Source organism: Lipotes vexillifer, unplaced genomic scaffold (assembly GCF_000442215.2).
Source record: "Lipotes vexillifer unplaced genomic scaffold, Lipotes_vexillifer_v1.1 scaffold639, whole genome shotgun sequence".
Classification (NCBI taxonomy): Eukaryota; Metazoa; Chordata; class Mammalia; order Artiodactyla; family Lipotidae; genus Lipotes; species Lipotes vexillifer.
Genome location: NW_006786377.1, coordinates 2,778,109 through 2,796,910, shown reverse-complemented (window position 1 = coordinate 2,796,910; position 18,802 = coordinate 2,778,109). Strand labels below are relative to the sequence as shown.

At 43.5% G+C, this 18,802-nt stretch overlaps 1 protein-coding gene across 1 annotated transcript in view; it reads left to right on the top strand.

Moving 5' to 3' along the window:
* The window catches only part of MTHFD1L (methylenetetrahydrofolate dehydrogenase (NADP+ dependent) 1 like), a 194,981-nt gene that overhangs the window by 24,643 nt on the left and 151,536 nt on the right, over nt 1-18,802 (top strand). Inside the window, exons 8-11 of the mRNA XM_007458769.1 lie at nt 3,892-4,003; nt 10,677-10,765; nt 12,294-12,391; nt 15,131-15,304. Of these exons, the coding sequence (XP_007458831.1) occupies nt 3,892-4,003; nt 10,677-10,765; nt 12,294-12,391; nt 15,131-15,304 (473 nt within the window). The remainder of the gene's footprint in view (nt 1-3,891; nt 4,004-10,676; nt 10,766-12,293; nt 12,392-15,130; nt 15,305-18,802) is intronic.

Below are 18,802 nucleotides of genomic sequence, written 5' to 3'. Positions count from 1 at the left end.
TTTTAAGTATTTTACCAACTGTGTGGGCAAAAGAAGTAGAAATCGAATGTTTGTTTCTTTTCCGTATTCCAGTGGTTTGCCCTGCGCCTCTGTCTTGAAGATCCCCAGCTCTCAAATCTTGTAGGCAGGGATTTTTATATTCCTGTCCTCAGCAACCTCAGTGTCTGCCCCCAGGTGGCACTTGAGAGATGGCGGGTGAATGAGTATATTCACTAAAGAATCCTGGATCTCTTTTATTCTCTTCAGTCACTGTAATTTGAGAATCGTGTCTTTGCTGGAGAAAAGTACCTTTTTTTTTTTTTAAGTATTGTTTTTCATTTTGAACTTTATTTTCTGAATTGTCTTGATAACTTTTGAAGGATGTAGAAGCCGGTTTGATAGGTCTCAGGTAATTCAATCATGACGCTTCAGGACATCGCTGCAAACCTTTTTTTTTTTAACCTGTCCTACCTTTTGTAGGCATACAGATCTCAAGCCTGAGATTCATATATGCCCTTTCAAAACTGTTGATAGCATAAGTCCTGCCTTCTCACTAGGAAGGTGGGGCTGTCCTTTCTGGAGTTTCCATTTTAAAATGCATTTCATTTGCTAAGTACAAAGTTGTGAGGTTCCTTATAACTCTGCAAGTCCTATCCGTCCTCCGTCTCCCCGTCCGTATTCTGAGACCTGTCCCCCATCCACACTCCCTGAAAAAACAGTGACTTTAGAAAAGTAGTTTTCATGGTATCGAAACCCTCCGCATCCCCACGTGCTCCACGCGAAATGCCTGCATATCTGTGTCTTGCGATTGTTTTAACATTTGGTCTTCTGCCTGGGGAGTGGGCGGTTCGCTGAAAGCTGCTTCCCCTCAAGTCTCAGCAGAGAAGGCAATATTTTGTTATGAGTAAAGTTTCAAGCCAGGCTTTGGCCAGGGTCCTTCCCATTAGGGAGGAAGAAAGTAGAAACAGCCAGTGAGATGATAATTCTTCTTGAATCGTAGCTCATTAAAAACCTCGCCTGGGCCTTTGTGGGTTATTTATTGATTTAAGCATCTAGCACTTTTCCTTTCCAGAAAGATTAGCATCTCCGATGCGATCACGGCTGGGGAAGGAGATTTTGGCCTTTGCGGGATCAACTGCCCCCCCCCCCCCCCCCGCCAGTTGCTTGTTAGCACAGCCCGTTTTCGAACCGAGTCTAGGTTCACAGTTAAGGGGTCGGAATGAGATTTCCGAGATTTATCGGTAATGAAAAGAACAGGTTGTACGGAAGACACCACATGTAGGAAACTAAGTGCTCTTAGGGGACTCAATTAAACCTGTGATCCTTGGCTTTTTCCGAAATGAACTTTGCAGTCTTGTACATATTAACTTCCTTTCTGTAGATGTTTTAACGTGTTCTGTTTTTGCCGCCGTCGAGCGTGGAAAATGCAGCGAAATGGCGTTTCTTACCCGCTGATCACTTGCCACACGCTAAGCATCTGTGTTTCAAGTCTTACTGTGGTTGAGTGTCTGCAGTGGTAAAGGAACACAGATATTTTCTTATCAGATGTTTAAAATCCTCTTTCCAGAAAGACACATTTTTCCCCTAAATATACCGTCACCTGCAAGTCTGGCTGCCTTTCAGCTCTATCTGTACAGAACCCATGGGGCGTTAACGCACTAGATTGCTGGGAATATTGGCTGTAAACCTCTTAATTCGGGTTCACAGTACTGTGACTTGGGCATTAAAAAAGTGGTTTTTCCAGGGGCTTCCCTGGTGGCGCAGTGGTTGAGAGTCTGCCTGCCGATGCAGGGGACACGGGTTCGAGCCCTGGTCTGGGAAGATCCCACATGCCGCGGAGCAACTGGGCCCGTGAGCCACAACTACTGAGCCTGCGCGTCTGGAGCCTGTGCTCTGCAACAAGAGAGGCCGCGACAGTGAGAGTCCCGCGCACCGCGATGAAGAGTGGCCCCCACTTGCCACAACTAGAGAAAGCCCTCGCACAGAAACGAAGACCCAACACAGCCAAAAATAAAAAAATAAATTAAAAAAAAAAAAAAAAAGTGGTTTTTCCAGTAGGGATCTCTTTTTGCATGTGATTAATACAGACTCACAGAGATACCATTTTAACGTATTCCTCTTCCTGTGCCTTAATGAAGGACGGTGCTGAAAAGCAGTGAGCGCCTTCGGGCCTCATTAGCGGTACTCATTGAATTGCTCTCCCCTATTTGCATGATCCAGCTGATCAGATGTTTCTGGGCTGTTAACCTGTGCATTTAAATTTTCACCATGCTTCTCCTCTATCACGGGAGCTCGGAGCTGCTCTAGATCTTGGCTTTTTTTGTTCCCAAGATTCCTGAGACTTTAGCTGATGCAGCCCCTTGACCAAACAGTGTTACAGACTCGGGCTGAGGAGCTGGCCTGGTCCTTCCGCATGATCTTCAGCGATCAGCATGTCCAAGCTGAGAGCGGATGAGGACCGTTGGAGGCCGTTCACTTCCTGGGCTGTTGTGTGGTTGGGTGAGGGTAGTGGCACTGGGGGTGTTTTTGTGTTTTGTCTTCCGTTCCTGTCTGTTTGATTCTGAAGAGTCTGCAGTCAGTTGCAGGGCATTGAAGTCTGTGGAAAAAGCAATGGGGGAGGGGCCATCAGCACTACAGAGTGGAGGGCTGTCAGCTTCCCTCTCTTTCTGCCTCATAGAGTATTGAGTATTCCAAGGCTGGGTTCGCTGGGGAGACAGGACATACCATAGAGGTACTTACACTCCCCGAGCCTCAGTTTACTTGTCCATTAAGTGGGTATAATGATACCAACCTCACGTATTTGTGAGCTGACATGCGCAGTTCGTATTTTCCCCATGGGTCTAAGATTCCTTCTTCAGCTCTCTCCCTCCACATATGGATCCAGTTGGAAGTCTTTGGTTGCTTAGTTGGTACTGGGACAGGTGGTCATTCTTCTGTTGAGGCCAGAGCCAACCTCTTACCCTACTTCATAACCATCCTTCCAGACATGTTCCTCCTGTGCTGTGTTATCAAAATACAAACAGGGCAGACATGTGAATGTCTTTTGTAGTAGTGGTTGCATTGTTTCCTTTTTCTTTAAGAAAAAAGAAAAAAAACAGTTTGACAAGAGACTAACCAGGACCTCAAGGAAAATGAGATTCTTGCTTGAGCTCTTGAAAATCTGTCCATGGATCTAGTACAAGTTCCATATGGGTCTAATTTTGATTATGCAGTTGTACAGGCCGGAAGGCTCCCTGCACTGGTCAGATCTTCAAGTGGCTTCATTGCGACCAGCACTACCTCCCCGCTAAGGCAGGATGCTGCATGAGTCAGGATGCTGTCCACCCCATTCAGCTTGCAGTCTCCTCCTCCCATCAGTGCAGTTTCCTTGGCCCCATTCTTTTTCTTGATATTGCAGTTAGTGTTGAAAACATGTAAATGATAAGACTACACGTAGTATATATGCTGAAGTGACTGCCCTGAAGAAATTTTTTTTTTTTTTAAATAAGAGTAAACGCTTTATTTTCTTTGTTGCTGTACAGATCACAATGATGGAACTGTCCTTCTCTGTCTCTCTCCTTTTTGTGGCCATGCCATGCGGCATGTGGGATCTTAGTTCCCCACATGCCACATCCCAGGATCGAACCTGAGCCCCCTGCAGTGGAAGCAGAGTTTTAACCACTGGACCGCCAGGGAAGTCCCCCTGAAGAAATTTTTAAAGCTTCCTTTTTTTTCCCTAGGATATGATGATCACGTTTGGTTTGTATTAATATGAGCTACATTAGTAAATTAGTAAAGTGATTCTGTCAGTGCATCCGTGTGGAACTGAACTCTGAAGATTGTTGTCTGTTACACTGAAGGCGTTTGGCATTGATCATCACATCTTTATGCTACAGTTGACAATGTGTGTGGTGTTTTTCTTTTTCTTTCTAGCTTCATGAGGCTGACATTGTGATCCTGGGCTCACCCAAGCCGGAAGAGATTCCCCTTTCTTGGATTCAACCAGGAACTACTGTTCTCAACTGTTCCCATGACTTTCTATCAGGTAAATGTCTTCAAATTGGTGCCAGGCCGCTGATCAAAATAGGTGAGATCTCGCTATGAGAAAAATTAATCTTCTTCAGAAGAGTCTGCTCCTGAAATGATGGTTGCTGTCGACATACCTACATAGGTAATGTGCCTGCCTTTTGGGTTACTTGACCCTGGGACCACATTGCCGGGGAAAGAGCAGCCAAGGTGCCAGCTGCAGTAAGGGCCTCGCCTCGTTCGGTTTCTTCCCCCTTTCATCAGCATGTCCCCTGCTGGCCTCTAGCATCAAGCAGTCAAGTCGGTTGTGGCCTAAAGTAGGAAATGTTTACATGTGTGAGGTAAACTAGAAACAGTGGTTTTCACAGTCTTTGAAAAAACAGCTGAGGGCTTCCCCGGTGGCGCAGTGGTTGAGAGTCCTCCTGCCGGTGTAGGGGACGCGGGTTCGTGCCCCGGTCCGGGAGGATCCCACATGCCGCGGAGCGGCTGGGCCCGTGAGCCGTGGCCGCTGAGCCTGTGCGTCCGAAGCCTGTGCTCCGCAACGGGAGAGGCCACAACAGTGAGAGGCCCACGTACAGCAAAAAAAAAAAAACCAAAAAACGGCTGAATCCTTGCTCCTAAAGCAGTCTTAGATGAACCTCAACACGTAGAAGCAGATGAAAACACAGCTACCAGAGGGACGGGAGTGGAGACTAGCTCCCCTATGTTTGTAATTTCCCTTTACAGTGACCCCCTCAAGCACTCCCTTGGAGCCACAAAGTCACTTCAAAACACTGTGAAAGTCACCCTTAGAAACCGAAGAGGTCTTAGGATCGGTGCTGATATTTGATGCTATTTGCCAAGGGACCCAGGAACATCCTGGGTCGCATCAGGTCACCCTCAGGGTAGCCGAAGCTGTGCCAGCCCCAGGGCACTCAGCCCAGGGGCCTACCGGACACCCTTTTCTCATTCACAGAAAGACACTCAGGCTAAGGGAGCTTTAGCACACCCAGCCCACCCCCTGAAGACCCTGAGTGACATGTGTATGCAAGAGACAATTGCAGAGGGAGACAGAGAACCCTCTGTTACCCGTGACCTCCAAATTTCAATATGTGGTAGGGGAGGCTGTACTGAACTGTCCAGGAGGATGGCGTTTTTTCCCGCAAAGCTGGTCAGAACTTGGACCAAAAGGAGCAGAGGTCTCTACCGGTACCACACTGGAGTTCTAGACCTTGAAACTTAGGCAGCCCCGGAACACAGAGTGAAATAGAGAATAGTATCAAGGAGAAAATAAATGTAACTTCTGATCCAGTCACCTTGAGGTAACCATTTTACATTTTTCCATTAACAAAGCACTAAACTTAATTTTATTGAAATACAATGGAAAGAAAAGAAAGCAATATGCTAAAAGCTCTACTGAAATTCATTTAACTGTTTCTTCAAAAAGAGAAATAATGCACCTTCCTCTCCAGGAAATGTAGCTCCTCCCAGAATCGACCAATCAGATTAAAAACCCCTTGGAGCTGAAGGGCTAGGGGGTTGTTTGGGGTGCTTTGAAAGGAAGATGCTCAAGAATTTCCCAAAATGCTCATGTACTCAGTTCACAGATGAGCACACACATGAATAAAGCAGTTTGAGGTACAATGTAATACGAATGTGGGATTAATGGCTCTTTTTAGCAAATAGAAGGCATGTACTAAATTACTTCTTTGAAATATATGTAATTTCTGGGTATAACTTCTTTTTTTTTCCTGAAAAAAACAATGCCTAACCCATTAATAGTGGAAATGCACTATAGATTTGCTCAGAATCCTAGTTGGACTAGGATAGTCAGTTATAACTATTATTTTTTTTTTTTAATGAATGTTTCCTTGCTACAATGTTTACTTGCTGTTTTTTATTAGAGTTTATATGTTTAGGACAATTTTGGTACAATCCTGGCTGGAGATAGGAGAGTCTGCTTCAGTGTTCTTTGGGAATCCCCATGAGCCATATGTTTTATTGGTGAAACGGTGCCCCATTTCTAATAAGTTTCTTTTTAGGACTTTTATTTTTTAAAGGCATTTAAAAAACATTAGATTTAGATGTAACAATTCTCTTGAGGGAAAAAAATAAGACCAAGCATTATGTTTTAACAATTCTGTATGTAGACTGATTGCAGTTAGTTTATTTTCAATTTATCTGGTCCAGTAGTAGTGGTTTTATTTATTTTTGAATGCCCAGTGCCCAGAACAGTGCCAGACGCGTAGGAAGGGGTCAGTAAATACTGAGTGAATAAACATGGACTCAGAATTGTACTCTAATTGATTGCACTTTTTTTTTTTTTTTTTTTTTTGCGGTACGCGGGCCTCTCACTGTTGTGGCCTCTCCCGTTGCGGGGCACAGGCTCCGGATGCGCAGGCTCAGCGGCCATGGCTCACGGGCCCAGCTGCTCCGCGGCATGTGGGATCTTCCCGGACCGGGGCACGAACCCGTGTCCCCTGCAACGGCAGGCGGACTCTCAACCACTGCGCCACCAGGGAAGCCCTGATTGCACTTTTAAGTTAGTTGCAGATATAGAGATGTTTCCTTGAACTTGTATCCCACTTAAAAACAGGGCTGACGGCACAAGGGCAAAGATGAAAAATGCTACTCTGATTAAATGGATGAATGTTTTCCAGTCGGTACTGTTTATGATAGCATTACATTTCTCAGTTGTCAAAAGTTTTTTTGTTTTGTTTTGTTTTCGCTGCGTTGGGTCTTCATTGCTGAGCGTGGGCTTTCTCTAGTTGCGGTGAGCAGGGGCCGCTCTTCGTTGAGGTGCACGAGCTTCTCATTGTGGTGGCTTCTCTTGTTGTGGAGCACAGGCTCTAGGCGCGTGGGCTTCAGTAGTTGCAGCATGTGGGGTCAGTAGTTGTGGGACATGGGCTTAGTTGCCCCACGGCATGTGGGGTCGTCCCGGACCAGGGCTCGAACCCATGCCCCCCGCATTGGCAGGTGGATTCTCAACCACTGCGCCACCAGGGAAGTCCAAGACTTTTAATTTTACCAACTTTAATTAGCATGAAAATTTAATCTATGAGTAAATTGGAGAAAGGCATTTTCCCCCTCTTTTATATATAATTTTCCACTTTAAACAAATGAAGACCTTTTTCAAGCACTATTAAAAGGAAAGTTGCTTTTATTTAAACTTCAGAGAAAAAGAATTTTTAATACATTTATGATTGGGTGAAGGCAGGGCTTTATAATGAAATTTTCATGGTCATCTTAATGGTGCAGGGTTCCCCTCCCCCCCCTTGTAAAAATAGATAGAATATGGTGATTTATGATGAGGTAATTCTATAGAGCCATTTTATTGAATACCTAATCCCCAGAGAGATTTGCTTGATGGCTGATATCCCAGAAGCAGTGCTCGGAAAACAATTACACCTAACTTGTTGGATCTGTTCACTCTTCTATGGCATGAGTCTAATGTTTAGATTGAAAACAGGGACATAGCAGTGTTCAGTTTTCTAGCTATAAGAATAATTTTATTTTTAAAACAATTATTTCAAATGAAGGAAGTGGGCTGTGATTTTGTAATGCTGTGCTTGCTGAAGGTCAGAAATCATCCTAAGCAAAACCACTGTGCACTCTAATATTCAAACTTACTTTCTGATGTACCAAATGGGACAAAGGAGAAACTGGTCTTAATACTTGGGCCCAGAGAACAGTATCAAAACAGCAACTTTATGGGTCAGAGTAGTTCACAGCATCATTTTAATCAAACATAAGTCAGCAGGGAGCCCTGGGCTGCATCCCAGGACTCATGCTAATCAAAGTTGCTAAAATTCCCAGGGTGGCCTCAAAACAGCTCCTTTCAGAAAAGGATTGTTCTGATTTCCAGGAAAGTCTTATAACACTTTAGCCTTAAATTTTCTGATTGTGGCAAGTTTGGTTATTATCAGAAAAATTATAAATGAAAGGCCATCTTTTAAAGTGATTCACTGACTTGTCCCTGGAGGAAGGAACTGTGAGTTAATGGGGAGTGGTTAGTGGGAAGTGAAAAGACCCATTTGGTTTGGGATGGGAGCCCTGCTGGACTCACAGACTGAGTGTGGACACCCCTCCGGGTGGGGCCCTGCCTCTACATAGGCAAGGGGGTGACGTAATGATTTCCTTTTTCAATTCTCCTTAGCCAAGAAATTTATTAAGAATGTATTCCTGATTCACTGAGTTACCATCTTAATTGCTTCAATGTCTCCAGATTCAGAACTTACAGTCCATTTTAAGATTGCATTGATTCCTACTACCAAAATGATACAGTGGTTATGATAGAAAATTTTTGAAGTATACAATAGAAAAGAAGAAAGTAACTTCTGACCCAGTCAACTTGAGATGACCATCTTAGATTTTTTCCTATGAAAAAATTACACTCAATTTTATTGGATGGAATATAGTAGAAGGAAAAGAAAATAACATACTAAAAGCATTGCTGGAATTCAGATAACTCTTCTTCCAAAAGAGAAATAATTGGTCCCTACAAGATTCTCCTAAAGTGTGAAATATGAGTGTATGTGTCTTTTGTGTTGTGTTTTAAAGTCTTCATTTGTTTCAGCCATGTTCTATTTTATGCAAAACAGTGGCTAAGAGTATGGGAGACATTATTTACTGTGTAATTCTGTAGGTGAAATAGTCTTCATTCACATGGGTATTTGTGATTTATTCCTGTAACGTGCATTTATAAGTTGAGGTCACATCCTAGAATGTAGCTTTTTCTTATTTCTCCATCATTTAAAGATAGAGGTAAGAAAGAGGGAAGCATGTTTCTTTTCCTTAGTGGCTGGAGAAGAGCTTTAGGTCAGATCTCTAGTGGTTCAAACAAAAGAAAACAAATCTCTCTCATTCTCTAGACTCTTGGCTTTTGCCTAAATATGATTTATAAAACTGAAGTGTTGCTAATCTTTAAACAACACCTGAGGGATATGATTTTCCAACACCCTTAATGCATTTGACAATAGAACATTACAAAACACTTACTTTTGTTTCATGCTCTTTCTTGCAAAGAACTTCCAGGAAAATGGATAATTTAAAAGTAGAGTGGTCATGGACTTCCCTAGTGGCACAGTGGTTAAGAATCCACCTGCCAATGCAGGGGACACGGGTTCGATACCTGGTGAAGGAAGGTCCCACATGCCGCAGAGCACCTAAGCCCGTCCGCCACAACTACTGAGCCTGCGCTCTAGAGCCTGTGAGCCACAACTACTGAGCCCATGTGCCACAACTACTGAAGCCCTCATGCCTAGAGCCCATGCTCCGCAACAAGAGAAGCCACCGTAATGAGAAGCCCTCACACCACAAGGAAGGGTAGCCCCCGCTCGCCGCAACTAGAGAAAGCCCACGCACAGCAACGAAGACTCAACGCAGCCAAAAATAAATAAATAATTAATTATTTTAAAAAAAAAGGTGGAGTGGTCCGATATATACACTACCAAATGTAAAATAGATAGCTAGTAGGAAGCAGCCACATAGCACAGGGAGATCAGCTCGGTGCTTTGTGTCTACCTAGAGGGGTGGGATAGGGAGGGTCGGAGGGAGACGCAAGAGGGAGGGGATATGGGGATATATGTACATGTATAGCTGATTCACTGTGTTATACAGCAGAAATTAACACACCATTGTAAATCAATTAGACTCCAATAAAGATGGTAAAAAAATTAAATAAATAGATAAATAAATAAATAAAGAGTAGAGTGGTCCGAAAAAGAAGAAAATAGTTTCTTACTTCAAAAAGGTTACTATTAGCAATGTTTCTCTTCTCTAAGAGAGGATGTAGACTAAAGCATTTTACATGTATGTTTACTTTTCATAAACTTCCTAACAGTAGAATTCTTATAAAATGCCTCTCTGTTTTGAAATCCAGGTAATCCTCAAAATTAATGCCCTAAAATATAATTTCTCAGTTTAGATGGAAAATTGGCTCTGTCACTTTTATGACAGGGATTTAAAAAAATTATCCAAGAAAGCCTAATTGTTCACAGAACACTTTAACTAGCTTGTCCTATAGGTGTTTTAGTCCTCCTTTTTATATAGGGTTGGCCAAAAAGTTTGTTGGGGTTTTCCAAAAGATGTTATGCAAAAACCCAGACGAACTTTTTGGCCAACCCAGTACTTTGTATTCATACATGTTTTTTTTTTTTTTTTTTTTTTTGCGGTATGCGGGCCTCTCACTGTTGTGGCCTCTCCCGTTGCTCCCGAGCACAGGCTCCGGACACACAGGCTCAGCGGCCATGGCTCACGGGCCCAGCCGCTCCGCGGCATGTGGGATCTTCCCGAACCGGGGCACGAACCTGCATCCCGTGCATCGGCAGGCGGACTCTCAACCACTGCGCCACCAGGGAAGCCCTGCTTTGATTTTTTTAATTTATTGTTTAAACATGCATACGATCTGACAAGCACTTTACATGACCATATCACATTCAATTCTCACAAAACTCTACAAGGTTGAACAACATTAATTAACAGGCCCAGAGTCACAATTGCTAGTAAGAGGTAGAGGCAAGATTTTAAAGCAGTCAAACTCCAAATATGTGGCCCAATTGAGAGCCCCAAGGCTGTGCCAGGACCTACCTGGTAACCTATCTGTAGCTGCGCCATGACATCCTCACTTGCTTGGTTGGAAACGAGAACATCATTCAACGTCCTGGCATTTCACAAGGAACAATGTGCTGAAAGTCTTTTTTTTTTTTTTCCAGGGAAGCTTGGATGCAGTTCGCCCGGTGTCCATGGTACTGGTCCCATCGCAGAAGACGTGAGCCTCCTTGCTGCCGCTCTGCGGATTCAGGTTTGTCTGACACAGCTATTTGAGATTTTTTGAGTTTGGACCTTCAGTGAATAGTTGCTAACATTTGGAAGTGTTTTCTGTTTAGCAGACACAGTGTCAAACACTTTACAAACATGATGTCATTTAATTCTCACAACAATCCTGTAAGATAGTGTTATTTCCATTTGATAGATGAGAAAATGGAGACTTGGAAAATTTAAGTTACTTGCCTTTGGTCACATGACAAGTATGGGGCAGGGACCCACATCAGGGTCCTCTATTAGTTATCTATTGATGTGTAATAAATTACCCCCCAGATTTAGCCATTTAAAACAACAAACATTTATTATCTCAGTTTCTGTGGGTCACATATTTGGAGCTGCGTAGCTGGATGGTTCTGGCTTGGAGTCTCTCATGTGGTTGAAATCAAGATGGCGGGGCTGTAGTCATCTGAAGGGCTTGACTGGGGCCAGAGGAGTCAAGATGGCGCCCTCACATGGCTGTTGGCATGTGGTATTTAAATCCTCTTTGGCTATGGGCAGGATGCCTTTGTTCCTCATCACCTGGATTTTTCCATGGGGCTGCTCACGATGTGGCAGCTGACTTCCCCCAGAATGAGGGATCAAAGGAGAGAGCAAGGAGGAAACTGCGCTAGGTTTTATGACCCAGTCTTCCAAAGTCACATGCCACCACTTCCTCTTTTCTTCTTTGCTAGAACTGAGCCAACAATGTAGTTCACAACCCAGGGAAAGGGAATTGGGCTCACCTCTTGAAGACAGGAGTGTTAAAGAGTTTTTGGACATCTTTTCGAACCACCGCTATATCTGTGTGACCTAAAGCCCAAGATCTCCGGCTCCCCACTCCTGTGCGCTAGGCTGGTGCTGAAGCCTGCAGTGAGGGTGCCGGCCAGCAGAGGCGTTAAGTAGCAGTAGAGAAACCTGAGCCTCTAATTAAACAGAAGCAGGTTTCAGTTCATTTCTTTCTTAATACATGCAATACACAATTAAAAATTTTCCTCCAAAATGGGACGTAGTGCATTTCTATAAGGCATCTGTGTTACATTGCAACTAAAGGCAAACATTATTTCTATATATATGTGTGTGTGTGTGTATGTATGTATATATATGTATGTATCACTGATAATTCGGTTTGCGTGTTCTATTATATCAACTGTAGAAGGATTATGCTTGCAGTGGTGCAGATTTTTGGTGAAGCTGGGCATCCCAGCCAGCCGGTCATGCATTCTCATATTTCCCTCATTTTTCTTCTCTGAGGTGATGCTATAATTGTAATCCATGTACTTGATGCCTTTAGCGAATACAAACTTTTTAAATAGTACTTGTATCTCACATTTTCTTTTTTAAGAAAAATCTGCACATTTAACTACATGTGAATAAAATTAGTCCTGGTGTTCACTTGGATTACTGTGCAACTTTTACTCCTTTTCATGACAGTATCCCTGAAGGATATTCGATATTTTCATAGTTTAGATGTGTAACCTGTCAGCTTTTACTTTTCTAACATGCTTTCCTTCCTATCCCTGTTGAAGAACATGGTTAGTAGCAGAAGGAGATGGTTCCGTGAGCAGCAGTACAGGAGGTGGAGACTTCACTGCTTGAAACTTCAGCCTCTGTCCCCCGTACCAAGGTATTCAGGTGATTTGTTTATACTGACATCGGCTCACCAAAGTGCCTTAGATATCCAAAGTTACCCATTGGATGGGGGCACAACTTGTGGTGTTATGGCTTTGATGGTGGATAATTTTCTCTGATCAAATTGCTGCACTATCTTTTCTTTCGTTTTTTCTTTTTTTTGGCGGGGGGGGCCATGCTGTGCGGCATGCGGCACCTTATTTCCCCGACCAGGGGTCGAACCATGCCCCTGGCATTGGGAGCACGAAGTCTTAACCACTGGACCACCAGGGAAGTCCTGCTGCACCATTTTTTTCTGTCATTTAATTCCTCCAAAATTAAATGATAATGAACATGTTGACCATATTCTATCAGTTCTAAGATGTAGATTTTTTTAATTTCTCAAATCAGGATGCACCTTATTGTCAGTGACGTACCCTGTATTCAGTGGCAGTGTTTTTTCTTAAAATAATGGTATCTTAGATTTGACAGAATACGGTAATGTAATATTTGGAATATGCTTTTCAGTGTTAGAAATGCCCAACACACACGTCAGCTTGGTCTTCAGGGCCTTGTAGGTTTCTATGCTGCGGGTAAATGACCAACCAAAGCAAACGCCATTAGACGTGGGACCGGAGCTCTGCCTTCTTCGGAACGTGGTGGTGTCTGCTCTCTGACGGGACACTCTGGGAGGGTCCAGATGGATATTTTATTCAGCCTGGTATTTAATGATGTGTAAGCTACATATTCCCTCTGTATAAATTTGGAAATACAAACTGCAGGACAGTCTCAGCATGTGATTTTGGAACAATTCGCTAGATAAGCCATCTGAGCCAGGCAAATGCATTTTCCAGCCTCCTAGTGAATCCCCCATGGCCACCCCTCCTCCTGTGAATTGGCCCAATCCCCTTCCTACAGGACGCCCATAAGTCCAGCGCTTAACCAGGTGATGCTGTCTGCCAGCATGGAATACACAGAATGTAGGAGATAACACCACCCGGAATTGACTCATTTTTCACTTGATAACCAGTTGCTTTTCAGAATTGACCTCTGTTTCCCTGGGCCACAGCCCAACACTAAGGTTCGATTATACCCACCAGGCTGGTGAAACCCTCCAAGCTATGTTTTCACACCTCAAATAGACTAAACGTCTTAGTCATCTTCTGTGTTCGTTAATACATAAATTCCAAGGAATGTTCTTTGTAATATCATCCCTGTAGTTGTGCAATCTGTTTCATAAAATAGTTTTTGAGGTTACTTACGTTGTTATAGAACCTTCGTATTTAAAAGTCAATGAGCAAATTCGACTTACAGAGAGCTGGAAAAAAACTTGAGAGGAACTCGGCCAAATTGTGTACAAATGCAAATAAATTCCACCTGGGGGGGAAAAGCCCCTAAATTGCTTCACCAAATTTGACTCCTACAGCCACTGGGGAAAGAAAGGCAGGCTGAGTAGTTTATAAATCACTCAGAAAATCAAAATGATGTCACCATCACTCTTCAGCTAGTGAAGAGAAAACCGTGGAGGTTTTCCAAGAGTAGGCTCTTCAGTTTAGGAGATTGTGGGAGGAGAGAAACAGATAAAGAGGTGTAGTCAGAAAGGCGAAATGAAGTGGGAACACGGACAGTGAAGGCTGGGGTGCAGTTGGCGGCGGGGGAGAACCGGAAAGGACAATGCACGCGGACCTGGGGAAAGGGCTACCTAGCTGCAGGTACAGAGCTCCGCCCACATCCGGGCAGAGGCGCCCTTCCCGCGCTCCTGCTCTCGCGGGCATTGGAAGTAGATTCACTGTTGCCTCTGGCGCCAGAGTCGGGCTCCGTGGGGCCACGGAGGAGAGCACGGGGTAGTATGAGGACTGAGAGGCTGTCTGCAGCGGCAACAGGAGAAAATGGAGCAGGGGGCTGCCTACCAGTGGAGGGCCCGCTGCGCTGCAAAATGGGGGCCCCAGGGTGAATCCGGAAACTGCTGCATTGTCAGACATCAGCCCTCAAGACCAAGTCACGGACAGGTGGATGGGCCAGACCCCCAATAAAAGAAGCGGCTGAGCTCAGGAGCGCCAAAAGACTCTCTCTGACAAGTTGTTTGATTTTCATAGCACTCCTATTAAGATGAGCAGCAGCTTGCACATCTTAACCAGTGAAATAGAATAGTTGAGTTGTTTGCCCAGCGACACTCTGGAGTTCCTAAAGTTTCCTGTGTCTGAAGCTGAGCCTCGGGCACTAGCTCCATTTACCGACAGTTATGTAATTAATGAAATATTTTGAAATATGATTTTTGACTTGAGAGGGAAAATATGGACCCAGATAAAACAAAAGAGTATTTCCACATTTTTGAATTGCCAAGAGACACATGTGGCTAGCCCAGTAATAAAGCATTATGCAATAACCCCTCTATTCCTGGTTAAAGAATCCAGCGATGACCCATAAAAAACACTGTGCTCTATCATGGAGTTATCTCTAGGGGTGGCCTTTGGACCCATTGTAATAATCCATCTCCTTTCCTATGGCAGAGGTGTATCCTGGCACCTGGGAAGAATTCTAGAATCTAGTTTTTAAGAGTTCCTTCTCTATCTGAAGCAATGTACCGTTTTCTTATGCACTTTAATTGTTAGCAGTTGTACTTAATCCTACTTGGGGAAAAAGGACCACAAAGCCATTGGGTCTAATTGTTGGCATGGTGTACGGCTGTTTACTACTCAAGCAGCGACCACCTAAGCTGAGCAGACTCTCTTACCTCTTATGTTTCCCCACCCAGTGATATCGAGATTTCAAGAGCACAGACTCCAAAAGCTGTGGATATCCTTGCCAAGGAGATAGGGTTGCTTGCAGATGAAATTGAAATCTATGGCAAAAGCAAAGCCAAAGTACGTTTGTCCCCGCTAGAAAGGTTAAAGGATCAAGCAGATGGAAAATACGTCTTAGTTGCTGGGTAAGACTACTTTTAAAATCTCTTTTACTAAGAAGACGTTTATAAAACTCTCTCCCCTGCTTGCATCTGTCACCACACCCCTCAAATCCGTCCTTTTCTCCAGCTTGACGTTGTTTTGTCCATTTCACTTGGCGGCCCTTCATTTGGCGTGAGGTGAGTTTTTATTTTCAGTGTAAAACAAATGAGTCTCCTCCACAGAATATAAAGTGTAACGAGTTCCTAATCCAGGACTTTGCTTTTTGTTTCCCATGCTGTGTTTTGATCACCCTGGTTCTGCCTTGGGTTTTTCATTTCGCTTTTCATGATGAAAATGAAAATAAGAATTGAAAGTAAAATATTTTGAGCTGAATGGGTTGTTTTTCTGCCCAGAAATAACACTGGAAAATGAACAGGTCATTGTGTGAGACTTAGACTTTTCGATTCGTATCCTTAATATTTATGAACTTGCGTTACAAAAACTCATCTCTCTCTTGCATTTCGGAATTAATATTGGGCCATTGACATTTGTGTTGCTCATTTTACAAAAGGCAAATGCACAGTTTTTGTGAAAAGGAGCCATCTGCTTTATTTTGCCTCTTTTTTAAAAAAAGAAATACATTCATCAGCTGAAAAACAATAGAAAACAAGGGATTTCAAATATTTATTTGATGTGAGCATTAGGAGCATGCAAGGGAGCATTAGGAGACCATATAAAATTCCTTTGTTGTCTTGAAATGTCATGGCATTCACGTACTAATGATATATAGGCCAAGGCTTGGGGCACAAAACCCTATTTGTTAACAGGCAGAGACATTTTTGTAAGTGGACTTGACTCATAGTTAGCTTGGTTTTTACATATCTGATGATTCATGTAAGTGCTTTATTTCTTTTTCTGGTTATAGAAGTCATGCATACTTGTAAAACTATTTGAAAAATACAGAAAGTAAAAACAAGAAAGTAGAAACGGCTGTTCACATTTGAGACCATCTTGACACAGATGCAGTCTGTCATAAATGAGATCATTGTACACATGCTATTCTGTAAGCACCTTGATTATTTAACAATATGTTGTATACCTAGCTCCATGTGAGTCAGGATAGAGCTATGTTATCATTTTGCATAACTACCTAACATGCTACTGCTCACATCCCAGATTCTTCAGTGTGCTGGGGGATAGGGCTTGGGGGGGAGGGGCGGTGGTAAAAATGCCTGGGATGAGGGTGGGTTCCATCCTACACATCTTCCCAGCACCAAGAAACATAGCTGTGGCTCAGCCACTGCTAGTAAAGCATGTTTCTAATTCTTCAAGTGTATTAAGGCAGAAGAAAGGTTTGAAGATATCATAGAGATGTCCCACAATTTATTTAACCAATTCTCTATTGATGGGCTCTCAAATTGTTCCCCATCTTTGGCCATTACAAGCAGTGCTGAAATTAACAACCATGGGCACGCATATTTGTGCATTTATCCAATAATATGCTTAGGAAAAATCCCCAGAGATGAATTAAATTTTTCATACCTACAAATAAAGATAAAACTACAGATAAAGCAAGATAGCATCCTTAATATCACCTCTTTAATGGTACAATAATTTCTTCATATCTCTTCCCCGTTTTCCTTTAGCCTCCCTCTGTGCCCCGACCTCAACCCCCATCCCACCCCCCAGCTCGTCTTTCCCCATCTCCTTCTGTTACCGTTTTCTAAGCGGGATGGACAGCTAGAGTCATTCGGTGGCTGTGTTTTTAAGGAATTCATACCTTGCTGCAGCGCCTCTGTTGCCTGTGGCTTAAGCCTCTCTCAGACTTCCAGGTTCACCACCGCTGGATTCCCAATCCTAATGGGATGCTCTCCAGCCTAGGACCCCAGCCCTGATGTCCCCATAACTGAGCTGTAGGAAACCTCTTTGAGGGGAGATTTGGCCTCACCTGAGGCACCCTCTAGGGGTAGATCTGTGAAAGGAGCTGGCTGATGGCAGTGGGTGGGTAGTCCTGGGTCCCAGAGTTTGGAGCAAACATCTAGTCAGTCAGTGTTGCTTTTCTGAAAGTGTGCTTCATGCAAGTTTGTTTACAGTGAATAAATTAACTCTGAGACATTAAGAACTTCAGAAGCAAATTTAGCATCTTATCCACAGATTTGCTTCCCTTCTTCCAGGATTTAGGTGCTCTTGGTAGGTGGGCTTGCTGGTTTTCTCACCCTGTTTAAGGCGGGAAGAATTAGGAAAACTCAGGAGGATGTGGTCTCAGTTTACGAGGGAAGAATCATGCAGCCATTTTTCACATGGAAGGGCTGTGACTTACTCTGTTTTGGGCTTGTCAGTACTGGAAATAAAAGCACAAATCTAGACATGGCCCTGCCCTTCACTGGGAACACAGAATTGATACTTGTAAAACAAAACCTGTGATGGTATTGTTATCAGATTCCAAACCTGAAGTCATAACCTGGCCTCCAGCCACATGCCAGAGAGTGACCGCCAGCCTGGCCGCCTAGGATTGCCACTATGTGTTGGTCCATACTCAGTAGAACATCATTCCACTCTGTCTCTGCTGGCCTTTATGTGTGTAACTGATCAGAAGAAGCCAGGCTGCCATGTCATACACAGAAGCCAAAATTAAACCTGAATTCTCAAGTACAGATTTAACCCCAGGACGTCAACAGTTCTTTTTCTGAAATTGTGGTATAAATCCCCTTACATAACAGACCTATGAAGGAACAAAAATCAAATTGTGTTGCTTTCACCTGCATTGAAAAAGAAGCTGGGGCTTCCCTGGTGGCGCAGCGGTTAAGAATCTGCCTGCAAACACAAGGGACACGGGTTCGAGCCCTGGTCTAGGAAGATCCCCAATGCCGCGGAGCAACTAAACCCGTGCGCCACAACTACTGAGCATGCACTCGGAGCCCGCGAGCCACAACTACTGAGCCCGCGTGCCACAGCTACTGAGGCCCGTGCGCCTAGAGCCCATGCTCCACAACAAGAGAAGCCACTGCAATGAGAAGCCCGTGCACTGCAACGGAGAGTAGCCCCCGCTCGCTCCAACTAGAGAAAGCCTGCGTGCAGCAACGAAGACCCAGTGCAGCCAAAAATAAATAAATAAAATAAATAAATTTAAAAAAAGAAAAGAAAAAGAAAAAGAAGCTGTGAGGGTAGGATTTTGAGATGTATATATGCATCTGTCTCAGAGCTTGGATGTTTTTAGAAAAGACATACAACAGTGTATTCTATAAGAGAGGAATGAATTCCCCTCACCAACACAATAAGAGATATTTTTTAAGTGTGTAAACTGCCTTTGTTACCTAATCTTTTGATAGCTGGATGTTTGAAATCACTTTAAAACAACAAGACAGTCATTTATAATCTAAAATGAAAACTTCATTTGAAATAAAATCACCTTTAATTTTTGTCAGGTCAGTTATGGAAAAGTGACATTATCAAGCCCTTATACACATGGTTGCAACTTCTTAAGAAATATAAGTTACCCGTCCGCAGAATTCAAAAAGAGTCATGCACCACAATGTTTATTG